Below are 27,672 nucleotides of genomic sequence, written 5' to 3'. Positions count from 1 at the left end.
CTCATCCATTCATGCATTCATCATCAGTCAGCTGGAGTTTGAGATAGGTGTACTGCGTCACAGGAGGCCAGTGGGAATGGGAAGAGTTGACCTGGTGTTGGAGATGAGCTGCAGACACTTCCCCAGGGAACTGGCTGTAGATGAGAGGGTGGAATGGAAATGAGGATGAGGATGAAGGTTGGCAGTGAGAGCTTGGAGAGAAGACCCAGGTTCCCAGAACGTTCTCCCTCCCCAGCTGACCTGCTGTGTTCCTGGGAGGAGGACCGAAAGTTGGTCCTACGTGGCTGGTCCCTCGTCTTCATCTTCCTCACAACTTTGTTGGTGTTCATAGTGGTGATGGTCAGATGGCCTATGTGTATTGTCCATTCACTGGCTTCATCAGCCAGAGGCTGATTGACTGCGAGAGGCATAAGTGTGCCAACGTGGGCCAATTCACTGCTCAGTGTATACATAGACTGTGGGTCCTGATAATGGGTAGGAGAGGTGACTCTGGGGTGGGCCATGTTCTCTCCCAGGAGTCTCTGTGGGGAAGTAGGTAAGGGCTCACAGTGGGGCATCATTGTTGGTGGTGGGTAACTCTGTGAGTGGTGGTAGAATTATTTTAGACTTTCTAGGTAGTGATTTTGTTAATGGTAGTGAGGAAGGCTGGGTTCTGGAAGAGGAAGAGTCTGAGGTCAGGCTTGGGTGAGGAGGGAGGGTGTAGGTGACTTTTCTTGTTTTTTTTTTTTTTTTTTTTAGGGGGGGCGGTGTTTGCTGAAGTTAGAACCCAGAGCCTTACACTCCACAGTCGTTCTACCACTGAGCCATGTCCTCAGAACAACCTCATTAGAGGATTCTAGGCAGGCGCTCTACCTCTGAAGTAAGCCCCAGACCCTCACTGGGGGATTCTAGACAGGTGCTGAGCTATATTCCCATCCTCTGCCTTGTTTGGGACAGGGTCTCATGTAGCCCAGGCTGGCCTCCAGGCCAATGAGTAGCTGTGGCTAACCTTGAATTTCTGATCCTCCTTCCAAGGGCGGGGATCCCCTGAGTGTGCTACCACCTCAGTTCAGCACAGTGCTGAGGCTGGAGTGTAGGACTTCACACATGCTAGGCAAGCATTCCACCAATGAAGCCACAACCCCAGGACCCCTGGACTGTTTATATTTTATATTGTGAGACAGATAAGGTCTAGGTGTTTCTAAACTGCTCAGGCAGGCCTTGAGATGGTACTCCTCCCAGCTGTTGGATTAATTAGGTTGGAGAGAGAGAGAGAGGGAGAGAGAGAGAGGAAGAGAGAGAGAGAGAGAGAGAGAGAGAGAGAGAGAGAGAGAGAGAGAGAGAGAGAGAGGGGTGGGGAGGTAACTGTAGTCATCCCTCTGACTCTCCTCCCCAGTTTACACTCACATGAGCAAGGGCTTCATATTTCTGGCCCTGGCATTATGCCTCATCCTCCTGCCCACCATGTTCCTCTCCTTCTGACCAGTCTGCCGACGCTTGAACAAGATAGACTTCATCTTCAGTTTCCTCAGCATTGGCATTGGTAAGTGTTGGCAAGGACAGGGGTGACTGAAGATTTCCCCACCCAAGGCCAGAGCTACTCCTACTCAGAGGTGTGGCTAGATTTCCAATTCTGCTGCTCTGAGGGAGAGGGGTGTCTCTGTGTCTTTCTAGGGCTTTCTCTGTGGCTCACACTGGCTGTGGTCTCACTCTAGTCCATGCTGGCTTTGACTATGCCATTCTCTTGCCTCAGTATCATAAGTAGCTGGGATTAAAGTCTATGCCCATCAGTGGTGACTGATGGCTTTGATTCCCATTTTCATTTCCCCTCTGAGTATGTATCCATTTGTTCTCTCTCTCTCTCTCTCTCTCTCTCTCTCTCTCTCTCTCTCTCTCTCTCTCTCTCTCTCTCTCATTCTGTGTGTGTGTGTGTATGTGTCTAATTGTGTCAGGTCAGGGTGGTTGTCTCTATTTCTCTCCTTTTGGGGTGTGGGGTGGTGTTCCCTGTCTAGCCTTCTGTCCTTCTCTGGTCCCACCCCAGTGCAGGGCTCCTGATTCTCCTCAGCCTGACGCTCTTTGCCATCGACTGCAACAGGCTGCGCCCCGAGGCCACAGGTATCCTGTGCTGGTGGGCCTGAGTTTTGATGGTATGGGCCGGTGAGGGCGGGGCCTCGGAGGGAAGGGCGGGGCCTGGGCAGGGCAGGGGTGGAGCCCAGGAAAGGGGATCAAGTCTGGAGGAGTGAGTTGGGGCTTAGGGTGGGGCTCTGAGTCAAGTGCCCATGGGGTCCCTTCCCACAGGGACTTTGTCCTTCCTCAACCAAGTGCGGATGTGGAGCTACAGTACACCTTTCATGGAGAGGAGGCTCAGCTACTACCGTTGGGCCTCGAGACACCACTCTTTACACTTGCAGCAGCTGTCTATTTCGGCCAGAAGCTTGGAGTTGACCCAGAAGCTGTCTACTGCAAGCAGCTTTGTGAACTACCTGGAGCCTCCCCAACAGAGGGACGACGCAACTTCTCAGGACACTGATGAGTCCCCGCAGCCTGATGCCTCTACCTCGGTCCCTGTGGCTCAGTTTCCATCAGACCTCCCCTGAGGTCCCATACTTCCCCTGAGAGCAGGTAGCACCCTGGGGACACAGGTGGCAAGCCCCACTCCCCACTTTAAGGCCCAGTCTTTACTGCCTGAGTCGGACCCTCCTCTGAAAGTCCTCCAGTACTCTCACCTGTGGTTATGTCTTTCTGAGCACACATTGGTTTGTGGTCCCAAGCAGTGGGAGCAAGGTGGCCCTTTTCCCAAGCTGGGCACTGCTCTGCCCCACAGGGCATGCCCCTAAGCCTCCCTTCATCTTTGGTCCAGCCCTACCAGAGATATACCCTCCAGGGGGTCCAGGGGGATACTCTGCAGCCTAGCCTTGGGGGCAGTCCCTACCCTTCTGTGGACAGACAACTCTCCAGGAAGAAAAGGCTTAATTTATGTAACATGCCCATCCCCCTCCTGTTTCTCCGAATCAATAAAACCAGGCCAGCAATCTAAATTCTCAGTGTCCGAGTGCCTGTCATCCCTCCTGTTTCTGGTGTAGGGTCTGGCCTAGCTGGAATCGACATTTCAGATGTGTCTAACTTTTCTAAACTTTGAGATCTGCATGTGTTCTTTTCCAGAGGAGAACCCTGTGCCATCCCTGACTTGGTCTGAGCCTTTTGTCTGCCTTTTTCTCAACCCCATCCCTTTATCCAACCATACATGGACCCCTATCCCTTGCTGATCTGCTTTGGAAGTCCTGACCTTAGCTGGGTGGACTCCCAGCTTGAGCCTCCAGAAGGCGAGAGAGAATCAGAACTTGAACATGTGTGCTGCATGGTGGGTTTTATTGAGATCAGGGTACAGTGTGACACTCAGGGGTTTTTCTTCATAACTTCTTTTATCCAGGAGGTGAACTTAATAAGTTTGGTGTAGATGCCTGGCTTATTGGGTTCACCGCATGGGACAGAGCCCCATGATGTGATGCCCTGGAGCACACCATCACAGATGAGGGGGCCTCCTGAGTCACCCTGAAAGAAGGAGAGGGACAGGAGTAAGGAAGGAGTTGGAAGTCAGGTTCTACTTCACAACCTGGAACTGACCTCATGGGAGGAAGAAAGGGAGACTCTAAGAGGCAGCCCTGGCTAGTAGGGGAGAGAACACAGCTCCTGGGAGACCAGGTCATACAGGGAGTGAGGGGTGGACAGGCCAGTCCCTGAAGCCACTCAAAGAGGACTAATAGTACCAGATACAGGATCCTCCCCTCCCAGCTCACATCACTTCCATAAGGAAGGACGGGAAGCATCTGCTTAGACAGGGTGAGGAAGTGGGAATGGAGAACCTCAGTTCCCTCTCTCAGCCCTTCACCTCTCTGCAGGGAGATGCTGTCTCACCCTGCAAGTGTCTTTGCCTCCTTCCAACTCTCCTGCACACAGCATCAGATCTGTCACCTTTTCTTTGTAGGCTTTGATGCACTTCTCATTAGACAGTAGGTGGATGTTCACACACTGGAGATCATCAGGGAATTCCCCTGTGGACCAGGAGGCAAGAGGGTGGTGAGCAGACCCCAGCCATGTCCTCTCTGCCTCTCCCTCACACGCAGCTGTGTTTCCTGGCTCAGACTTACACTCAGAGGGGTTGGTGCTGCCCCAGCCTGAGACAAGGCAGGTGCTCCCCACCTTGGGCTCCTTCGTGGGCAGATCGATGACCTTCACCCCATCTGTGATGTCCGCAGGCTCGCTGAGGTGGAGCAGCATCAGGTCATTGCTGTAGTCCTTAGGTTTTCGGGTGTGGTTCCTCATGAGGAATGGTTTGTAGTCAGGGTGTCGGAAGCTTTGGCTGACAAGCCGGTGCTGAACATCTTCAGATAGGTTATTTTGACCCAGCAAAACATGGTAATTGCTGAGGGCAGGGAAGGAGATGGAGTAAATGAGAAGAGGCAACCAGGGAGATTGGGCAGAGTACAGGGAAAGGGAGGGAAGACAGCGGGAGGAAGGAAGAGAGTCAGACAGAAACACACACACACACATACACACACACACACACACTCAGAGAGACAGAGACAGAGACAGAGAGACAGATACAGAAGACAAGGGAAGAGGGCAGCGAGGAGGGGGAGGGACTGAGAGCTGTTCAGGTGCAGCGGGAACTGGGCTGAACTTCTCCAGTGGAGAAGGCCTGGCTCACAGCCCAAGTCTGAGCTCCCCTCCCTAACTCCCCTCCCCCACAGCCAGCATCCTGCTCTCCCTCTGTACTCAGTTACCTCACCCAGATCCAGCTCTGACCAGCCCTTCTCTGTGTCCTGTGAGTGGACAGAAGGTCCTAAAGGCCGAGCTGGTCTGAGGAGAGCGAGGAATTCTCTCATACCCTACATTCAGGCTCACCCTACATTCAGTGACATGACTTTGTATACTCAGGGGCCTTTAGGCCTGTTCTCCAGTATTGTCAGTAGTAATAAAAGAGGACACATGAGACCCAGACCCAGACTGAGATGAGCCGAGACCAGAATAGGAGACACAGAGTGACAGATGGCCACAGAGACACTCAGATGTGAATACAGGCAGGAGACATATGAACAATAAGGCAGAAAAAAAAGAACCAGGACTTGAACACAAGCCTGGAGAGAGGAGCAAACACAGACCCAAGAGGTCATGGACCTCTTCAGCCCAGCTGGAACTCTTTTGACTTTGAGCCAGTCCCACCCTCCTGGCCTTCAGTAACCCAGCCCGTCCTGGAGTCATTCCTGTCCCCTCCCTTACTCACTCACTATAGCAGTGGGCAGCTGTGATCACCCAGCTGGGGTCTATCAGGACACCCCCGCATAGGTCTTCATTGATGACAGCCACTTGCCAGGGTTGGGAATTCTTCTCACATTTAAATCCTCCAACAACTCGAGACTGGCCAGGAGGTGCAGCATCTGTAAGGAGCAAACGGGGGTGGGGGTATGGTTGGAACAGATAGGGGTTATGGATGTAGTGTTGGGGTACACAGTTAGGCAGGGCTAGGACATGGCCAGAGGATGTGGGGAAGGGACTCAAGTGTGGCTGGTCCTATGTAGGGAGATCAATGCTGTGGGGACAGAGATAACTCCTGACGCAGAAATCAGGTATGAGTTAAGGAATGGCAGGCTATGACAGAGAGAGAGAGAGAGAGAGAGAGAGAGAGAGAGAGAGAGAGAGAGAGAGAGAGAGAGAGAGAGAATTTCAGTCCATATTAAGTCCAGTGAGAGTGAGGAGGCCAAGAGGCTTTGAATTTAAAGTCTCCAGGGATTGAGAAGACATCAGGGCCTTGGTTGGGTTTTGAGAATTCTGGAAAGGGTGAGACCCCCGATAAGTAGATTTGAGTGAATAAATGAATCCAGAAATGGGAGCTTAGGGATGACTTGGGGTTTCCTGGATTGGGCACTAAGTGGCCAGGTGAGATGGGAGAGAATGAGGGGTTTCCAGATCAAAGGAGCAGGGTCAAGGCTTGGGTGTGGGCTCCTGTTATGGTCTGTGGTGGAGATGATACCTAAGAGGGTGGGGTTCCCTAAGAACATAGTTTGAGCCTGGACAAGCAGTGGGAGAAGGAGACTCTGGGGGATGCGAGGGAACGGTTTTGCTTCCCACGGAGTGGGCAGGGGCAAATGGTCAGGGTGTTGGTGAGGTTCAGGGTTCTCTTGGACGCAGCCTCAAGACAGCACAGGGGTGGAAAAGGAGTCAAAGCAAGTCAGACCACTGTGAGGCAGAGAGGAGGACCCAGTTGGTGTGGGGTGCTAGGGTTAGGTGTTGGGGTCTTGGGATGTCCTGCACAGAATGGGAACTAGAGCTGTGCAGTGGGGTTCCAGTGAGGTAGGACAGGAGCTGGTGGGGCTAGAAAGAACAAGAGGCCTGTGGCTGAGGGTGGGCAGCACGGGAGGGAAGAGTCAGCCAAAGCAGAGTTAGGAAACAGGGAATCTTGGCAATCATATATCTGTAATCCCAGTACACAGAAGGCTGAGGCAGGAGGATTGTCATGGGCCAGAGACACTAGCTCAGCGCTTATTCCCAAGAGCTGTGCAGAGATGGTTTGGTTGCTGCAGTATTAGGACCTGAGCTGAGCTCCCCAGAACCCAGGTAAGAGGTCAGGTGTGGCAGTGTGCACCTGTAACACCAAGGTGGAAAGAGTAGACGTCCCCTGAGGCCTTCCGGACAGCCAATTTACCTAAAAGGAAAATCCTCATAGTGTGGGATTTGGGCAAGCTCTTGACTCAGGGGTTGATTATTAGGCTCTAGGGAAAAGAACAAAATAGAGGTACAACCGAGGTCCTAATGTTCATCAGGGGTTGGAAAGATTCTTTGGAAAGACTGGAGAAGTCCAGAGATGATCATTTGGCTAAGGAAGAGGAGAAAGTTCTGGAAAATTGGATGGAACAGGGGCCTGGTATGAGAAAGAGGAGTGTGAGGGACTTGGCAGTGTGCAGGGGGAGAGAGGGAGGAGCAGGTGGTGCTTTAGAATGTAGATGGGGATTGGGGAGAGGGGAGAGGGGAAAGGGCCAAAGGCAGCATGAGAGTCAGGGCTCTGACCCCTCCAGCTTCTCCCCCTGTCTCACCAATCTGTCCCAGGGACAGGGCAAGGAACAGGATCAGGAACCACATGGTATCAGGTGTCCAGGGGCAGCAGGTGGTGATCTTGGAGCTGAGTAGCTTCCTTGGGGAGCCTTTAAAAACTCCTAGTTCTCCCCCAGCCCCGCCCCTGCCCTGTTGGCACCCAGATGCTGGCCAAGGCCCTGCCCTTGCTGACTGAGGTGGATTCTGTGCTCCCACCCTCATGGCTGTGGGAGGGGAGGGCCCTGTTGTACCTGCTGCCCAGTAGACCCTGGGTCACCGTGGATACCTTCCCAGGGTGGAGATTGGGTGGGGCAGGGCCTGCTGCTCTTGGGGCTGTTTAAGTTCTGGGGATCATAGCCAGATGGCAAGGTTAGGGGTGACAGTGAAGCGGTGCAATAGGTGGGTTGAGGAGCAAGTGACCCCCAACACACAGCTCTAAGGAAGGTCCTGCACTTCAAGACCAAGGAGATCCTCAGAAACCAGCCATTAGAACAAATTCTTTGCACCAGTGACAGCCAAGAAGGCTGCAAACTCCCCTCAGATACAAGTCTTTTTGTTGAGAATGCCAAAAATATTTCCTTTTTGGACTTAGACTCTGGATCACTGATTTTATTGTTCCTATTAGAAGTTTGGGAGCTGGTTATACTGGTGAACACCTTTAATCCCAGCAATTTGAAGCCAGAGGAAGGCAGATCTCTGTGATTTTTGGCTCTAATAATCTGTGATGTAGACCAACCTTGTCTACATAGTGAGTTTCTGGACAGCCAAGGTTTTATAAAGAGCTGTCTCAAAACAAACCAATAAAATAAAATAAGATAAATAGAAGTTATGGTGCACATTACCACGCCTGACCACTCTTTGGTTCTAGAATAGGAGAATTCAGGTTATTCCTGGGTAGTGTCACACGCCCTGAACAGTGTTGGAGTCACAATGACTTTTTCTTGTTTCCTAGGTAAGGCTACCCAAGGTCCCGTCCTTCAAAAGCCCAAAGATCTGGACTAATCCCCTTCTCTCGGCAAGATTTTCCCCACAGGGCCTGCATGGTGGTCACACCTGTAACTTCAGCACTTGGGAAGTGGAGGCAGGAGGATCAGAAATTCAAGGTCAGGCTGTATGAGACTTTGTCTTCCAAAAGAAGTATGTGTGGGGATGGGTGGGATTGGGATGCAGGCCAAGTGGTGGACTCATTGCCTAGTATGCACGAGGCCCTGGGTTTGAGCCACAGTGCTGAGGTGAGGTGGTGCATGTATTGTAGAACCAGCATGTGTGATATGGAGGCAGGAGGATCAGAAGTTCAAGGTCATCCTTGACTGACAGGAGGGAATAAATATATAAGTAAATATTTAGAGGCTGTCAAGATGGCTCAGTGGGTAAGGTGTCTGCTACCAAGCCTGATGTCCTTTAAATTCAATCCTGAGTGGTTGAAGGAAACCAACTCTCGAAACATGTCCTGTGACAGCCACTCTCACCCACACAATAAAGACCTGCAATAAAAACAATATTATCAGAAGTTGAATGAGCATCTTTCACTCAAGCTAATCTGTTGATTTCAATCATCAAAATGAAGGGTTTCAACATTCAGTGATCCTAAGAATCACAGGTTGGGGTCTCTGAGGAGAATCAGAAACTGGACTCCTGTATCCTTGATGGTAAAGCCACAGGCTTCAACCCTGAGACCTGGATGCAATCAGCAAGGCAGCTCACCGTGTCCAAGCCTGTATTGTGTGTCACCAACGCAGCCAAGGCAAAGAGAGTGTTTCCCTTACTGGCTTGGCCACCGGGAATCCTAGAACTAATGGTGGATCTTGGAAATCTAGATTTAGGTCCTCTTACTGGGGTGCACAGCTCATGAGTGTGGACAAAGTGCCAGACACAGTTCTGATCCGCTAAGATGCACAGCTCATTTAATCCTCACAGACACCCTAGGAGACATGTGCTCTGGTCACTTAGTTCACAGATGGGAAAACCAAGGATGAGTGAGGTCACACCCCTGATCCCTGATTCCACATCTAATTCAAATGAGCAAAGCCATACCTGAAGTCGTGTACTCTCTCCCAGGGAAGGGGTTCTGGGTGACATGCAACAGGAGACTTTGTATCCTAGTCCTCCACACGTTTCCCATTATGCCCTGTATGGGGTTGGTCTAGTGCTGCTTATATTCAATGCTAAATTCTGTACCCCAAGATCTGGTTGATTGAAGACCAATAGATCCTAATGTAACAGCTTTTGTTGTACAAACTCTGCCCCCAAGTTATCCTTGATAGGTTAATAAAGATGCCTACAGCCTGTAGGCAGAAGAGAGATAGGCAGGCCTGGAAGTTCCTGGGCTTGGGGTTTCAGGCAGAGACCATGAGAAGAAAAGGACATGGGAGAAGGAAGATGTAGTCATTGGTTAGGTGGTTCATGAGCGCATGTCCAAGACGGCCAGCCCCTTGCAGTAGGAAGTAGGAGAGGACTACTACTGGGGATTCTTAGTCAGAGTCTGAGGTGGTCCTTGAGGGTGTAAATGGTGGGCCAATGATTCAGTTCCTTCTCATATTTTTCCAGATCCACTCCATGTAGCTTCAGACTTTTGTGTGGACTCCAGGCTTGGTGGTAGTATCACAAGGGACATCACCCCAGGATACAATGCCCTGCAGGGCACCCCCGCAGACCAAGGGTCCTCCAGAGTCACCCTGTGGACATAGGAAGGGGTTTCCTCAATATTTCATTCCATGTGGTGAGTCAATGTACTGCTGCTCCTCCTGTCTCAGCCTCCTGAGTGCTGGGGCGACAGGTGTGCACCGTCCTGCCTGTTGTCTGTGGTGCTGGAGATGGAGGCCAGGTAACTCTACCAACCAACTGAGTTACAGCCAACCCACTGTCGCCCTTACTCTAACCAACCACTGCTTTTCATCAATGAAATTCCTAGCCAACCGCACTCTATGAAACTCCAACAACAACCCAAACCAATCCAAGCCTCCTCTGATTCAACACAAACCAAGAGAACTCGGTCCTCCATGTTCAGTACCCAGCCCCACTCAGTTCAAGTCAGATGCCCTCTGAATTCCATGTATCATCCTGATCGAAAGCCAGTCTAAACCTGTGCTTTGTAAACACAACCCAACTCCCACCTTTGCTTATTCTTTACCCCTCCCACAAACCCACGCCATCCAATGCCAACCACAATATCCTCCACATCCTGAGTCAAAACAAACTCCCTCCCTCCATGCCTTCCCAGACCATATAATCTATCCCATGCCCACGTCGCTATCCCACTTTCAACCTCACCATGATTCTAACTGATCCTGGAACTTCATCCACACTCACACACAGAATTGTCTCTGCCCCAAAGCAAAGAAAATTCAAGGAGCCCTACTTTTCCTTTTCTATCTGAATTTAGCTCCCAACTTGACACAGCCTAGGATCGTCTGAGGCGTCTCAATTGAGAGGTTGCCCTGTGCATGTCTGTGGGAAGTTGTCTTGATTGCTGGTGCAATAGGATCCAGCCCACTGTGGGCACCATCCCTAGGCAAATTTGTCTTGGCTGTGTAAGAAATAGAGAGATGTCTCACTGATTAAGAGCCCTGACCATTCTTGAATGGGACCCGGGTTTGATTCCCAGCACTAACAAGGTGGTTCAGAACCATCTGTAATTTCAATTCCAAGGCCATATTCTGACTTTCATGTGCACTACACACATGTGATACTAAGTCATACATGCATCCAGGGTAAACACCCACACCCACATAAAAAGTCAGGTGTGGAGCACATGCCTTCAAACCCTAGTGCTGGAGCCTGGGGCAGGGGAGACAGTTAGATCCCAGGGGCTGGCTGACCAGCTAGTGCAAAGGTCTGTGAGAGACCCTGTCTCAAACAAAAGAAAGGAAAATAAAAAAGAAAAGAAAAAAATGGAGGGCTAAAGATATGGCACACAATGAAAAAATGTGTTTTACCCACAGCCATTTTGTAGAGCTTAGGGACCCAGACACTCACCTATAGGGTGAATACTCAGATAGGGACAGTTCTCCACCAACCCAGAACACATTCAGATACAGAGCTGAGATATCAAGATGAAGGACGCCTGGCAGGAGAGCACAGACGGGGGTTGGGAGACAGGACAACAAAAGTTTAAGGACACTCTTTGAAGTTCACAAGGGGTGGGGGGATTTGTTCCTGCCTGTGGAGAGCAAAACACACACACACACACACACACACACACACACACACACACACACACACACACAGACATACATATATATATATATATAGAGAGAGAGACAGAGAGACAGAGAGAGACAGAGAGACAGAGAGACAGAGAGGGACAGAGAGACAGAGAGGGACAGAGAGACAGAGAGACAGAGAGGGACAGAGAAACAGAGAGACAGAGAGGGACAGAGAGACAGAGAGACAGAGACAGACAGACAGACACACACACAGACATACAGACACACACACTCACACGCACACACACAGACATATATATATAGAGAGAGACAGACAGAGAGGAACAGAGAGAGACAGAGAGACAGAGAGACAGAGACAGAGAGACAGAGACAGAGAGACAGAGACAGACAGACAGACAGACAGACAGACACACACACACACACTATCAGACACTTGAGCAATGTTCTTGCCGGACTCCTCCAAGGTCAAGTCTACACTCTGTCCTCTACCTTCCAAGGTCAGGAATAGAGCCAAATGACTTGAGAGGCTGTGGGAGTACTGATGTGGCAGTTGAGGGGCTTAACAGAAGAAGGGTGAGGTCGCCCTGTGGAGGAGGGCACTGGCTGAACAGCTGGGCATTGAGCTGCACCCAGCCCGTCCCAGCTGGAGGAGGGTGGAAGCTCTGGCTGGGTGCAGCACACAGCTGAGGCAGAGCCCAGGGAGAGCCCAAGGGGAGGCTTGGCCACCATGGGGGAAGGCTGAGGCCCTGGGCAGAGGTCATGTTGGGAACAGGAGGATCGTTAATGGACACCCCTCCAGATTTCTGCAGGGCAGAAAGCGTCAGGTTACACTGAAAATTTCCACAAGATGTGTGACAGAGGTTGGTCTGTGGTTGGCCTGTCACTCAGCGTGACCTTGGTTTATGTGCCATCCCTGATTCCAACCTGCTCCTTAGTAAATGACGGCAATAGTGGTCATTCTTCCACAGTGTGGGTCCCATTATTCAGGCCTGACAGAAGGTACCATTTGTGTCATCTCAAAGTTCTGACCTTATTTTGGGGGACAGGTTTTCTCACTAAACATGGAGCTTAGAGACTGGCTGGACTGGATGTCCAGCAAACCCCAGAGATCCCCCTGTCTCCACATTCCAGCTCTGTTTCACAGGCATGCAGCTGGGCTTTCCATGTGGGTATTGGGGATGTAAACTCAGACATTCATGCTTACACAGCAAGTGATGTTTCCACTGGACTTTCCCACACCCTCTGCCTCACATGGTCCCTGTGTGGGAATAACTGTGCGTAGAGTGTCCCAATTGTCCCATCATGCTCACACACCTCATAGAGAACCACACTGGATTCTTAGGGAGGATACTTGGCTCCTTCCTAGGGTTGGGAAACTAGACTTGCAGTGTTGGGGAACTGGTAGCCACAGGATTCAGACCTAAGTCCTGAGCTCTTGGTGTCTCAACCACCCTCATTGTTTATCACATGTGTCACCTACATGATGTGGTTGAGAATTCACCATGACTGTCATAGCTATAAAGCTCTCAAGGCCCAGAGAGGGAAAATAGTTTCCCCAAGGTTACAGGGCAAGAAAGATCATCCTGGGAACTCAGATTCAAGGGCTCAGGTGGCCTAGAACTTCTGGTGACTCAGGATTGAGGATTTAGGGGCATTTAGCTGGTGGCTCAGATGGAAATGGGAATAGGGGTCTTGGGGAAAGTGTGAGCTGGAAAGTTCCAGGGTGCAGATACTTTGGGGAAAGTGGCACCCTCTTTGATCAGACCAGTACCTGACTTTAGTGCCCCTCACTTGCAGACACCAGCAAGACGAAAGCAAAGAGAACTCACAGAGTAGAGGAAGGTCCAGGTCTTAGTGATCTGAGGATCATGACAAAAACTGGGGAAAGGCTGGATCCATCTGTCCCCATCACCCTTCTGTAGACAGAAGTGCATCCCCTGTGTAGGACACTTTTCTTTTGTCTTTTGTCACAGTGTTTTTCTATATGTCCCAGGCAGGCCTCAAACTCATGATCCTCCAGCCTCAGCCTCCTGACTATTGGGAGGACAGTTACACAGCATGATGCTTGACTGAGAGATCTACTTTTACTGATCTGCCTTCTGTCTCCCGCGGCCTCCACCTCTGTTCCTTCCTGTTCCCTGGAGGGTCCTCTGTGCCTTCCAGAATTGGCAGACCCCAGTGTTATTCAATAGCCTCTGGGTCTCTCTCATTCCCATGGACCTGTATAAGGATTCTATCCAGCTTCCCATGATTCCCATTTAGTCTAGTATTCTGTAGTCTGCCCCATACTCAAATCCTTAGAGAGCTTACCTCCCTCCTTCCCTTCTTTCTTTCCTCTCTTCTGCTCTAAGCTGGATAACTGCACTGAGCCACACACACCCCTTGCTTCTTACTGGTGGATTCTAGAATAGCCATCTACTCCCAAGTTAAATCCTCAGCCCTCTTTTTACAATTCATTTTGTTCCAGGTCTCACTAATTACCCAGGTTAGCCTTGAACTCTCCACCTTCATGCCTTAGGCTCTCAGGTGTTGAATGACAGGCTTTCACTACCCCATCTGCCTTCTCCAGGGTCTTTCTAGAGCAGAGATGAGCACTCCTTTCTCCTGTCAAGCCTCCCATGGACTTCTGATAGCCCCTAAATAAAGTCCCATGTCCTCAGCAGGAGTTAGAAAGGCTGAACTTCCTTCTCCTCTTCCAACCTGCCCAGCTGGGTCTCTGTGACCTTGCCCTAGGCATAGCCAGTGCTGGACTTCAGCCTGCAGTTTCACTCCCAGACTGCACAGCTTGTCCCAACTCTTGACCTTCTCTGTCACCTCTTCCCTCCCCAGACTCTCTGTGGTGTCTCCTCATCAGACTGAGAACTCCTTCTAAACAGATCCCACCAGACTGACCCTACATTCCCAGGTTCCACACAGTGTTAGAGTCTGGCCCATGAAGAGACCTCAGGAAGTTTGGGGGAGTGAATTCAAGTCCATCTCATCTTGCTATTTCCTCTTTCAACTCATCCTGAAAGACTATGCAAGCCTTGGAAGACCAAGACATGGTAATCCAGAGGCGATGTCATCAAGATTCTATGGCGTCTGTCCTGCCCTGCATGGTAGCAGTGACTGCAGATACTGAGACCTGGCTGCTCCCCACTCCTTATCCTCCAGGGAGATGCAGTCAGGTCAGACCCTCCTGTCCGCAGTCTGCCCAGAGTGGGACACATTAGGGAGGTGGTTCTGAACTGACTTGACCTGGATAACTGCTGACCATGTTCTTGGCTCCATGACAAATATTTTCAGGGAAGTCCTCCCAGTTCAGCCTGTCCCTTCCTCCCCCCTCAGCCTAGGCTCTTTCTAGAAGCTTCAAGACATTTTCTTGGTTCCAATTCAACTTGAAGAGACAGGAAAAGGACACAGAAGACCCAAATCCCTTGACAACTGATCATCCAGGGTAGTATTTGCCTCCTGGACACCAAAGCATTTGTAGGGTCCCCTCTCCCCTCCCACCCACTTTCCCAAGTTCTCTCTTAAAGATCTCACCCCCTCCAGGTCCTCCAGTGACAACATCCAGGGCAGCTGAGATACCAGAAGGGGAGCAGTCACCCGAAAGCCTGAATTCATAAGCTCCTAGCCCAGCCCAAGTCTCGGGGTAGGGCTGGGTAGAGTGGAAAGAGAGGCAGTGGATGGTCAGGTTTACAGGCTGGACGCCATGGTGACTGGTGGGATGTGAGACTAGGTCCTTCTAATGAGCATTTATTAGTCTGAAGGCATTGTCTGAGTCTGCAAGGAGAAATTCCACCAAGGGGCAGATCCCTCAGAGGGAGGGTACAGGAGAGAAAGAGCAGAAACCAGAGGACAGTGTAGCACAGAGCCAGAGCTTCTGGGTAGCTGTGGAAACTGACTGTTAAAGTTGTGCTTCTCAGACCCGGGAGAGACTTCTGGAGCTTTGGTTCTTTCTGTTGTTATGAGACGGGGTCTTGCTGATCTGAGTATGGACTTGAGATCCTTCTGCCTCAGCCTCCCAAAGACTGGGGTGACAGGTATGTGCCACCATGCCACCTTGCATGTGGATTGATGTTAGCAAATGGACTGGGAAGGTCTTGGATCTGGTTGTCATGACCTGAAGTCTAGAGAGTGAGTTTAATTCTTTTGTTTTGTTTTCAAGTCAGGGTTTCTCTGTGTAGCCCTGGCTACCCTGGAACTTACTCGTTAGAATAGGCTGGGCTTAGACTCAGAGATCTGCCTGCCTCTGCCTCCCACGTGCTGGGATTAAAGGTGTGCATTACTACCATCTGCTTGACTAATTTTAGTTTTATTCATTAAAATATATTAAACTTGAACACACATGCCCATGTACACATGGAGACCAGATATCAAGTCTGCATATCTCCCCAAAGTGACTTAGGGAGTTTCATTTATTTTATTTTAATTTTTGTGTGTGTGCTTTCGTATGTGAACTTGTGTACCAGTGCAGGTGCCCGTGAGGCTAGAGACATGGGATCACCAGGCACTAGAGTAACAGAAAGTTGTGTGTCAGAACCCCCAGAGGGCCTTGAACAATTCCCTAGAACCACCATAATGAGAAGGTCCCTAGAGCAGGAGGGACTAAGCTGAGGTCACACAGCCAAGCGTGACATCAGTTACAAGCTCCGTCCCTCCCTAGGTCTGGGAAGCTGTTGGCTCTATGGGACAAACCTGAAGGACTGGCTCAGTCCCCCTGTACATACAGGAAACATATCTTTAGAACATGGGATTTCAGACTCTAGAGTATTTTGTCTACTTGCATCCTCAGAAACTCCGGAGCCCAAAGTGTTAGAGTTGTCTGGAATCATCTGACTCCAGGCACTTTGGAACCCTGGTGCTTCAGATCCTCCAGAATCCCCATTTCAGGTCTCCATGCTAGACCTACAGACACTCTGGACCCCCTAGGTTAAGCTGTTCTAGAAGTCTCCCATGTCCACTTGTCTCTTTACCACGTTCTCACTCAGCGGTGCCCAGCTTCACTCTGAGATGAGCTTCATCTGTGTCATTTTTCTGTGGGACTCGGGCTGCTGCTCACTGCTGTCTGACCTCAGATTTCTGTGTCCTCTTGGGAGATGGTGCCTGGGCTTCCTTAATAGAGAGAAAATGAAGCTCCGATAGGGCAAAAACTATGCAGAAGGCCAATGGGAGGGGAGTCCACAGTTCACATTCCCAGCTTCCAGCCACTTCTTCGGAACACCCTGGTGGCTATACTGAGGGCTCCTGATGGATCTGGAGGAGGAGCTTGAACTAAGCTTTCCAGAAGACACATAACTGTGAGCTGCCCAGGCACATACTGCCTCTAAGACACACAAAGGACAACTTAGGACATCCTACGTCTTCTCAACTACAGTTCAGTGTGTGGGCTTTGGGAGTGTGTTTGCTCTGCCCCTCCCAGTGACCTCATCAGCATGTCCTCCTGCCTGCCCCAAGCTGGTTGCAGCTATCCTATTGGGGATCTTGGCCAACACAGAAGTCCTTGAGCCTTAGGCTGGAGTGTTGTCTTTCCTTCTACCCTGGCTCCCACTGTGTGCACCTCCTGTGCCTCCTCCCCAGAGCCTCCTCTGCCTCCCCTTCCCCCTTTTCTCCTTTCCACCCCACCTCCCAGTTTTCTTTATATTTCTTTATCCTGCCTCCATCTTCCTCCTCTCTACCCTTCTTCCTCTTTTCTTCCTCTCCCTCCTCCTCTTCTCCTCTCTTCCATTTGTCCCCTCTTTCCTTCTCTTCCCGTTCTTACTTTCCCTTTCACCTCTTGAGGAGTCTTTCTTTGATCAGCTCCCATGGATCAGTTATGAAAAACTCAGGACTTCTATCTAACTCAGACCTTTGGTCTTCTGCAGCCACCAGCTTCCTAGTACTCCCTTCCCTGACTCATTTCTCCTCCTGAAACTCTCTTTAGCTTGCTCTGCATCCTCCTGCTGTCCTCACAGTTAGTTAGGTTTCAAACCTGGAGTGAGAATTAATGTCTCCAAGCTGATGCTGGCTGTCAGGTTTTCCTCAGGTGCCTCTCAGGTCCTGCCTGTTATAGGGTCCTCAAAGCTGGGGTACCCTGCCCTTCTTCCCTATATAACCTCAGTCGTTCTGACTCCCATTTTTTCGCCCATTGGGTCTCTTGGAACCTGGCTCTCATCTCCTCCTCCCTCTCCTCTCATGATCTAGCTCAGTCTGCCAGCTCTGTCCTCTCTGAATCTTATGGTTTCTCATATCTACAATAAACCTTCTCCTCCACCACACAAAGGATCAATCATGCCTTCCTTTTATTTCTTTTTTCATTCACTAACTTCTTCCCCTTTGTGGTTCCCCCACCACAACCACTTACTGTTAGCTTCTCCCTCGGACAGGTCCCCACATTTCTGCTTTCTCCATCTGGCTTCACATTCTAATCTTTTACTGCTCTGTAAAGATTCACCCCAGCCTTCTCTCTGCCTTCTCGCCCTGCAGTCTGTCCACTCCGTTCATCCCCACTTGGTCACCACACCCCCCTGGGCTCACAGCCCTTCTGTGATGTTTCTATCATCCCTGAACAAGGGCCTGACTTATAGTCTGGAGGTGCAGGCTTTGGAGGAGTCTCTGCTGGAGACAATGCCTGTGAGTCCTGGTGCTCAGGGAAAGCAGATGTCTCAACTGAGGGAACCTGACCTCCCAACCCCCGCTCTTCGCCCGTTCAGTCAAGGGTGCATTCAGAGACTCTAACTGGATTCACAGAGCCCAGTTCAGACTCCTTCCTATTAACTTAGTTAGTTTCTAATATCATGGTGTGTATGTATTGCAGGATATTTGATTACACTGTGAACCCCACGATTTTATTTTTTATTGAAAATCCCTGTTTCTAGTTGTGGTGCAGCTCGGCCCTCTGGCTGGAACTTAGACACATCCTTAATGCAAACTTTTAATTCCAAATGATGATGGTCAAGTTAGTTTGTAGAAGGAAACACACATGTTTGAAAGGATGTCTAATTGAGTGGCAGACAAAGTGACCAGTCAGAGAAAGATTTGACAGAATAGGACTTCTCCAACTCTCACAAGAAGAGAGACTGTCGGAAAGCTAATTAAGAGGACACACACACACACACACACACACACACACACACACACACACACAGAGAGACATATATATATATATATATATATATATATATATATATATATATATATATATATATATATATATATATAGAGAGAGAGAGAGAGAGATAGCAGATTGTTTAGTATGGAGAGGAATTTTGAGTCAGAACAGCTGAGTTGAACCAGGCAGTCAGAGTGCAGAGCAAACAGGAAAGAGTGAGCGTTTTCAGCAGGAAGTCTCAGAGGCTGAAAACTTTCTAGACCTCGGTAACATTGTATGGAGGTTAGAATCCTTCAGGACTAGGGCTAGGTTAGGAGACTGAGGCAATAAACGTCAGTGACAACCGTTACAACAGGAGAAGAAAAGATTTATTTACACATGTGTGTGTCTATATGCATGTGTGAGAGTCTGTGTATGGGGGGGAGTCTGTGTGTATGTTCGTGTGAGTGCATTCATCTTTCCCTCCCTCCCTCCCTGTCTTTCTCCTACCCCTCTGTGTGTGTGTGTGTGTGTGTGTGTGTGTGTGTGTGCGAGCATGCCTGTGCTTTGTGTGTGCACAATCACAGAGACTAGAGGTTGGCCTCGGATGTCTTTATCCTTCTCCACCTTATTGTCTGAGACAGGGTGTTTCATTGAACCCAGCGTTTGCCTGTCCATTTAGCCTGACTGGCCCTCAGAGTTCCTCCTGATAGATGATCTCAGTACATACATTCCACGTGTGCCCCACTTTTATGTGGGTGATGCGGATGATATTCGGGGCTTTATGTTTGTGCATAAGTATTTTATCAATAATTCTTCTCCCCTTTTAATCAAAGGGTCTTATGTAGTCCAGGCTGGACTTGCACTTGCTACATAGCCAAGAATGGCCATGAGCTTTTTTCTCATTCTCTTGCTGCTACTCTCCCGAGTGTATCACCATGCCTGGTTTATGTCTAATGGAGATTGCATAGGGCTTTGTGCATGCAACGTGAGATCCTACTGCCTAAGCTACATCCTCACCTTTTGTTTGTTAGTGAGTAATGTGAAGACCCTGGCGTACTTTCCTCTCCTCTTTTAAGACATACCCATAAGGACAATGCTTCTGCTGCCTCCCACATGAAGGTTTCTTCTGAAACTCTAAATTAACATTTAGTTTGCATAGCAAGGGACAGTGTTGGGCTCCTCACCCACAAACGGGCTGCTCAGGAGAAGACTGGTCCAGTCTCCAAGCTATAGACAGAGGCTAAGATTTTGGTTCCAGGGTTGCTCCTTGGGTGTGAAGCAGTCTTGCTTGGCTGTCAGAGTCTTACGTTGGGCTGATGGGAAGGTACAGAACTCACTTGGGTACAGTGAGGTAATGTCTGTGAACTATGTGTACAAATCATAAAATCAGGCTAGTGGTTAAAAACCAGCTAGCATATGTGATTCAGGCATTTGATCTGGATGAAGGTACTGAGTTTAAATCCTGCCCAGATACATAATACTTAGTGCCTTTGGGCATATCACTCAGTCTTTCTGTGCCGTGTTTTCCTCATTTAAGAGGCAGGAACAATAAGTCCCCTCTCCAGCAACATTGGTGGCTGGGTTCCTGCTGGCTGGGAGTCAGTGCTGAGTTACAGTATCTGGGCACAGAGCTCATGGGAGTGGATAGAGTCAGTGGAAGAAGACATTTTGTTTTGGATTCTTACTTTCTTTTTGTTTTTCTGCACAAGGATTTTCTGTGTAGTCCTGGCTGTCCTGGAACTCAGTCTCTAGACCAGGCTGAGCTCAAACTCAGAAATCTACCTCCCTCTCCCTGCCTCCCAAGTACTGGGATTAAAGATGCTCACCACCATCCCTGGCTGTTTCTTTTTAATCTGACAGACATGACATCCTGTTCTGTATCCCTAAAGCCCCTCGACCACAACCCTGTTTACAGTTGAGGGACTGGAGGGATGGGAGAGGTGAGTGAGTGTGGGAGGCCCCAGTGTGAAGCAGCACCACAGAGCCAAGAACAGGGGTTCTGTTGTGCTGTGCAAAGTGAATAAAAGTCGGTTTTGCACTTAGAGGAATTAGCCACTAGGTGGCACCAGGAAGTCTTTTCTTCTATCAGAGGGAAGAGGGAGCTGCCTTGACCCTTGTGTCAGAGGAACAAGTGCTGGAAATTGTCCTGTGTCTGAGGGAATAGGCTGAAGTCTGGGCCCGTGGTTCTCTGTAGGAAAGCTGGGGTCTAGGTCCCTGGGTCTAAGGGATGAGGGCTTGTGTGTGGACCCCTGGGATTGAGAGAGAGGATCCTGGGCCTGGAACTTTGGGTCTGAGGGATTGAGGTCTGGGGTCTGCACTCCAGGGTTGCTGAAAGAAGGATAATCTTGTGCAAAAATGCGAAGAGCATTTGAAGGTGTAGGCTGGGTACAAGCGCCTGTCTGCCCCAGGATCCAGGATTGTGGGCTCTTGTCTTCCCCAATGCTTCCCCAGCAGTGAGGACTTCCTGCTCTGAGTGCCTTATGCTAGGATGCAGAGCCTAACTTTCTATTGCAGGAACTGCAGTCCCCAGAGAGCATTCGGTAGGGGGACATGTTTGAGGTGAGCGTGAGGTTCAAGCTGACAATGTCCTCGGGATCACCTTCAGTTTGGGTTGAGACCCAGGGGCTACAGTCCTCAGAAGTGTGTCACCATCCATGAGAGCAGGGTCCTCCTCAGCATTTCCCTTCTCCATGGTCTGTCCTATGGGCATTGATGGCTTCTGTCCCCTCCTCTTTGTGCTGACTAGTTTTAACTTGACACAAGCTAGAGTCATTTGAGAGGTTTGGTGGTGGTCTTTCATCACAGTCATAGTAACCCTAACCAGGACAGCATGGCTGTGACCATAGCAGCTGAGGATCCATGGGCACAGCTAGCATATCACTGTGGATGACAGCTGTGCTCACAGTGTAGCTTCAGTAACTATAACACGCATGTTCATATGTACATATTAATATGCAACACTGAGACATCTTTGGATGTAAAGTTAGATCTAACTCAGTCTCCAGTATAAATTTGGATGTCTCATGTCCCATAAGCAAATACTGGGCACATAGAGTCTGGATGTGCAAGGAGAGAGTCTCAAAAGTTTGCACAGGGTGGGGCAGGTATCCTGACATATACTGAGGCCACAACTCTGTGTCTCAGAGTTGGTTGGAATGTGATCTAATGTGTCCTTAGATGTTGGATCTCTGGGGCTGAGTCTGCAATTCCAAATCTCCACGAAAGGGCTTTGTGGTTCCAAAGAGCTTTGTGGGTGAGAGACAGAATTCCTCATTCCAGGCACGTGGGTCTGCGGCACATCAAGTCCATGCCAATCTGACCCTCTGGCATTCAACAGGTCATTTCTCACTCTTCGAAGAATTACTTTGTCCACACTGTTCTACTTAATCTGTGAGATGCCCATTGTTTTTAAGGGTAAAGTGAAATTCTGTGTTTGTTTGTGAATGATAATCCCCAAAATACAGGACCTGCTCTGTGAAAGTGATTATTTTCATCAAGGGAACATGGTATATTTAAGATTCATAGGATTAGTGACTGTGTGTGTGTGTGTGTGTGTGTGTGTGTGTGTGTGTGTGTGTGTGTGCGTGCATGCGAATGTGTGTGTGTATTCAGACAAATTCACAGTGCTAGATAAAGAGAGCCCAGGATCATCCCTTCCTCCGCCAAAAAACCCCTTTCATTATAGAGTTTCAGAATTGCAGACCCAGACACTAAAAGCCCAATATTCATACACCAACCTGCTAGATCAGATTCCAGGAACCCTCAGTGTCCTTAGAAGGTGAGAGCTGGAGAAGATGTAAGACAAAGGTCAGGTGGAGATGAGACTCTCACTCACAGGACTGAACCTTAGAGACTGTGGCAGACAGTGATGGAGACAAGGGGCCGTGCAAAGAGTAGAGGATCAGAGAAGGTTAATCTGTGTTCAGTGGGATCCCGGTAGGGCCAGCACAGAGCCCCACCCCAGACACCTTGATTTTCATCTTCATTGGAGAGGGCCTTCCTGTCTCCCTGTGTCTCTGGACACCCTGTATGGCTTCACAGCTCCTTTTACCCCCTTTACCCCCAGACTCCCATGTTTCTGCTGCTCTGTCTTGATGGTTCACAGTCCTGGGTCACTGTACACTGTCCTCATTGCTGTGAAGACCACGCCACTGTCTGTGCTGTTCTCCTGGGATGAACATTCTGGAAGATTCCTGTTTCCTGCAGGTATGACCCCTGTCACAGGATTTTCATGAAAATATGTCTCTGTGGAGTGGAGACTGTAATGGATGCTGACAGCCTGTGCCTGGTCAAGTATTTTCCAGGCATGAGGTCATCTCACACATGGAGCGCCCTGGGGATCCTTCTGATCTGAAATCAGACAGTTGACATCCTGCTTAGACCATGGCAAATAACGAATTGTGTGGTATTTCTCCTTTTCTCTTCTTCCCTCTTTTCTGCTTTTCCCTCCTCCTCTCCCTCCACTTGTTCCTTCTCCTGTCCCATGTGGCTCAGCTGAGGCCCTGCAGACAGGGCCATCCCCTGTGCTCTGAGCCCCGTTCACACTCTGTCTGCTGACACTTATTTAGTCACAAGAGCCTTGGTTCCCCCGAAGCCCTCTGACCCCTCCCCTGAGGACCTGGTACCTGCCTCCCCCTCTGCTTCCCACCTAGTTCCAAGTATCCTGCATCCCTGTGTCAGGTGCTGCCTCTTCTGACCTTGCACACAACATCCCCTCCTACCACAGTGACCCTCCCAGCATCTCAGGCCTCTTGTCTGCCCCGTGACTCCACCACCTTATGACATTCTACCCCATCACGCCTGAGTTGTGCTTAGTGCTTATGGCTGCCCCTTTTTCTGGATCTGTGTTTTCCACATCCAAATCCCCCTCCTGGTGTGAGCATGGGGTTCAGGAGGCCCCTCAGGACAGGAGAGTCTTGAGGGGAACGGCTTGAGTTGTGCAGGAGACTCAGGAGACACAGCTTTCCTAAGTGCTGTCCTGGGGCAGGCTCTTTGATGATGCAGTTGCCTTCTGTGCTCCTGAGGCTAATCTAACAACTCGTGAGCTCGCCACGATGGATGAACTGGTGTGTTGTCTTCTCTGTCTGTGGTGAGTAGAAATGTTGGCCCAGGAAACGCCATGCATCATTCCCTGTCACTCATATTGGTTCTCTGGGTGGGTGGGGCTACACTAGGCTCACTGTTGGCTGCTCAGGGTCTAGGATGGTCATAGGTACCATGAAGATACATAAGAAAAGGTGTCCACATGTTGAGAAGCCTGGATGTGGAAGAGTGAGAGACATAGGGTTTCTTGGGAAGAGAGGGGACAGGACTGGAGTAGAGGAGGCTGTGACACACTGCAGGGCAGGGTGCTGATGGGCTATGGTGTCTAAGCATCTGAGGAGATGCTGCTGGGCCTCAGGCAAGAATCAGTTTCCTTCACTCTGGTTGTCTCCGTGTCTTGTCTCAGCGACCTGGGGTTGGGGCTGCTCACCATGCAGGTATCTCTGTCTAGCACACAGAATGAATTCTGTCACCCTCTGTGAATAAGAGTCCGTACAGACATCAATGGACATGAGGGTGAGGTCCACACACTGCAGCATCTTTGCACTTAGAGCTGTGGGCCGAGAGAACACAACCATGACAGGAATACAGGAGCTCAGTTGCCTGGCCTGTTCCTCCAGAACCGCACTTCCTGGTCCAGGTTACTGGGTCTGACCCAGGCATACACTTATCTGGCCTGGTTTGATGCCAGGCAGCAGCTCCCCAGCTTAGCCTCCTCAGTGGGCTGGCTTGTCACACACAGCCTCTGTGGTGTTGGCTGGTTCCCTCAGCTGAAGCAGCATTAGGTCCTGGCTGTTGTCAGCATCCGGGCTGAGAAACGTGGGTATTCGGAGGCTCCTGTTACAGAGTGGGTGTGGGATGGAATGTCGGACAGGGACATCCTGGCCAGTGTCTCCATCAGTGTCCAGGCTGTGCTGACCCAGCCTCACCTTGTTATGTGAGGGACGAAGCAGTGATGAGGGGGAGGAGCATGCAGGGAATCTGGACAAAAGGGAGAATGAGAGGAGAAATGGATGGGGAAAGAGAGAATGGACAGCAGAGAGAGCAGGAAAGTACTGGCAGGAGAGGGAGGGAGACGGAGACACAGAATGGGAAAAGCAGGGACACCAGGGTGTGAGAGGCTCAGCGGATTACCAAGCTTACTGCACTAGTGTGAGCACCTGACTTTGACCTTAGGAACTGAGATGCCAATCAGGTTGAGTGGCACGTGCCTGCAATTTCCGGGCTGAGGACACAGGGACATGATGATCTCTAGTGCTGCCTGGGACCCTGCTATGCTGAATATATGAGCTCCTGTCTCAAAAATAGGGGCAGAAGATGGCTAGACAGATGGTGGCTCAGTGGTTAAGAGCACTGACTGCTTTTTCAGAGGACCTGGGTTCATTCCCAGCACAAACCTGCTGGCTCACAAGTGTCTGTAACTCTAGTTCACAGTGCACAGACACACACATAAGCAAAACACTCATATACAGGATTATTTTATTAAGATGATTAAAGAAAAAAGATGCAGGCAGTGAAGCATCTCAGTTGGTAGGGGCTCTTGCAGTCAAGCATCGTGATCTGAGTTCAATCCCATGATCTATATGGTGGAGGGAGTGAACTGACACCTGCAGTCTTTGTCCTGACCTCCGAGCTCATGCAGTGTCATACATGCTTGCACATACACACACTCACACACTCACACATATAAAACAAATAAACTTGGTCAATCAAGTTATAAAACACAAGCTCGAGAGCGAGAGAGGAAGACAGCTCACGTGTGTTCCTGGCCTCCATATACACACGTACTCTCACACACACTCACAAACAGTACACATACATGCTCCACACACACATGATTAAAATGAGAGAACTGTAAATGTAACGGAGGGAAGGGGCAGTTTGGACCACGGTTAAGCATGTGGGATCACGTGGGAGCAGCAAGTACAAGGGAGAGAAGGCACTGGGGACAGACGAGAGGCAGAGACAAACAGAGGAAAAGGACAATGAGGCAGGAAGTAAAGAGAGAAGGGGAAATGGAACAGGGAAGGTGCAGGCCTGAGAGCTACTCAGGTGCACTGGGCTAACCTGAGCTTGCCTGGCCCCTACGACGTAGTCACAGCCCAAGGTTTGAGCACCCTTCCTCCCAGTACCCTGCCCTCTCTCTGTGCTCATGTAGCTGCCCTGTCACAGCCCAGCCCAGCCTCTCCCTGTGTGTTCCAAGAGTGGACATGATCCTACAATGCCAGGTTGATCTGGAGAAGCTGAGGACTTCCCTCACATGTGCATATGCCCCCCCACACCTTCCTGCTTACTAGGGCTCAGAGAATCCTGTTCTTCAGTGTGGTCTGCAGTGATGGTGGATGGAGAGAGAGACCCAGTCCTCAGAGAGAGTTGGGCAGAGACCTAGAGGGGGCAGACCCATAGTGACAGATGGTCAAAGAGGTACCTAGAGGAGGACAGAGAGAGGACAGATGCCCAGACATGGATTCAGGGAAGGAGGAGAGACAAAAACACAATTTCACATAGTCATACAAAGAACAGGGTCCCAAGAGTTAGCGAGACAAGAACATGGAGAGACATGAGGAGAGACTCAGGTGCTCATGGCCCATCCACCCCTCTGCCCTTCTGACCCAGCACCAACCTTCATCTCTCAGACCTATATCTCCCATGAGGTTCTCCAAAGAAGAGGCTGTCATAGTCTTCCTTGAAGAAGAGGAGCTCCCCTCACCCCAATTGTCCTCCTACTAATGTGTTTGGGAGGTGGATCCCAGGGACCCTAGCTTGTCAGGCAAGTGCTCTGGCCACAGCCACACCTGAGCCCATCCTACCTGGGATGCACTGGGCAGCTGTGAGTTCCCACTGGGGTTGGACTAGGATGCTCCTCACCATCCCCAACAGACTTGTCATAGTGATACACAGCTACCTGCCAGTGTTGGGGATGTCTCTCACACTCCCAGCCTCCAAGGATCCTGGACTGGACGAGGGGAAAGGCACCTGCCGAAAGGAGTTCTGGGTAGGGCACAGCGTTGGGTGGAAAATGGATTGGGAAGAAAAACTTTCCTGTGGATGTGAAGGGACATGGGGTAGAGGACCAGGAGGGTGGTCAGGTTAAGGGGTGCTAGAATCTTCCACTAGACCTCTTAGTTATATCACAGAGGAGGGTGTGTCCTGGGATACGTGTTCCCAGCAAAATAACTGGGGGACAGAAGTCAAGGTGGGGGGCCTAGGGTGATAGTTGAGGCTGCGTGAGAATGACAGGAGTGTTGTGGTTGAGCTAACGGGTGCTGAAAGGCAGAGTGATGTTCTGCAGTGAAGAATTCTGAATCCCACCATGACAGACAGAGGTGACCCAGGATCTGCATCTGAGGTAAAGTGGCTGGAGGCAGCGTGTGGACTAGAAGAGATGTTCTAGGACATCAGGGTAGAGAAAAGGAGCGGGACAGTTTATGTGGCATCGAAGTGGGCTGCTGTGAGAGGGAGGGCTTTTGGGAAAGAAGGGAGGATTCTGGTCCCCTTTTATTCCTGTGGAACCCTCAACTTCTTACCATAATCCCCCAGAGACAGGATGAGGCACAGAACCAGGAACCACATGGCAGCGGAGGTGAGCTTAGAGCTGAGGTTTCTTGGTGTCTCTGCAAGGTCTTAGAAAGCCTTCACTCCTCCACACACCCACCCTGCCCTTCTGGCATACGGGAAATGTCTGAGCCATGACTCTAAGTCTGTGATCTGTACACTCATACCAAGTACAGTGGCTGAGCATGAGAACCCATATCTCCTTGTTCTGTGGACACTGGATGAATTGCTGGGGTCTGAGATCTAACTCGGGAAGGACCCATGGCAGGGCTGCTTGATCAAAGAAGCTGAAAGTTCCGGAAAGAGTGACAAGAACAGGGGTATGACTGACCCTCAAAGTCTCCTTGCCTAGACTCCAATAAAATCCTCCCTGCTAAGTCTCAGTGGTCAGTACAATCTATGCCAATGGCCCTTTTGTTGTTCTGAGGCCAAGACAAACTCTCCAACACCTCAGAACATTTACGTGTTTTTTATAGTGTGTGTGTGTTCTGGAAACTACACTGTTCTTTGCTCTAAAGGGTGAGACAGGAAGCATGCATTCGTGCACTCGTGAGTTCATTCATGTACTCATCCAGTCATGCATTCATCATCAGTCAGCTGGAGTTTGAGATAGGTGTACTGCGTCACAGGAGGCCAGTGGGAATGGGAAGAGTTGACCTGGTGTTGGAGATGAGCTGCAGACACTTCCCCAGGGAACTGGTTGTAGATGAGAGGGTGGAATGGAAATGAGGATGAGGATGAAGGTTGGCAGTGAGAGCTTGGAGAGAAGACCCAGGTTCCCAGAAC

At 50.2% G+C, this 27,672-nt stretch overlaps 1 protein-coding gene, 1 long non-coding RNA gene and 1 pseudogene across 5 annotated transcripts; 1 reads left to right on the top strand and 2 right to left on the bottom strand.

Moving 5' to 3' along the window:
• The first annotated feature begins 827 nt into the window (after positions 1 to 827).
• On the top strand, positions 828 to 3,017 carry LOC147996794 (uncharacterized). Of its 4 annotated transcripts, XR_015651177.1 has the most exons (4): positions 828 to 859; positions 1,376 to 1,522; positions 2,021 to 2,094; positions 2,278 to 3,017. It is a non-coding gene; the product is annotated as an uncharacterized LOC147996794 (long non-coding RNA). The 4 variants fall into 4 exon arrangements; XR_015651171.1 differs by lacking the exon at positions 828 to 859 and having other exon boundaries at positions 1,054 to 1,522; XR_015651166.1 differs by lacking the exons at positions 828 to 859; positions 1,376 to 1,522 and adding an exon at positions 1,623 to 1,813.
• Positions 3,018 to 3,326: 309 nt separating this feature from the next.
• Klk1c3 (kallikrein 1-related peptidase C3) lies at positions 3,327 to 7,116 on the bottom strand. The gene is made up of 5 exons (NM_001271315.1): positions 7,071 to 7,116; positions 5,264 to 5,417; positions 4,128 to 4,402; positions 3,895 to 4,031; positions 3,327 to 3,531 (listed from the first exon to the last, which is right to left on the bottom strand). Exons 1-5 carry the CDS (start codon positions 7,114 to 7,116, stop codon positions 3,376 to 3,378), a joined length of 768 nt encoding a protein of 255 aa, NP_001258244.1. The 3' UTR covers positions 3,327 to 3,375.
• A 2,458-nt stretch (positions 7,117 to 9,574) lies between these two features.
• Klk5l2 (kallikrein related-peptidase 5 like 2) lies at positions 9,575 to 26,904 on the bottom strand (annotated as a pseudogene).
• Positions 26,905 to 27,672: the final 768 nt, after the last annotated feature.

Source organism: Rattus norvegicus, chromosome 1 (assembly GCF_021556685.1).
Source record: "Rattus norvegicus strain SHRSP/BbbUtx chromosome 1, alternate assembly SHRSP_T2T, whole genome shotgun sequence".
Classification (NCBI taxonomy): domain Eukaryota; kingdom Metazoa; phylum Chordata; class Mammalia; order Rodentia; family Muridae; genus Rattus; species Rattus norvegicus.
Note: the sequence above shows the minus strand (reverse complement) of the source record. Positions and strands in the feature narration are given on the sequence as shown.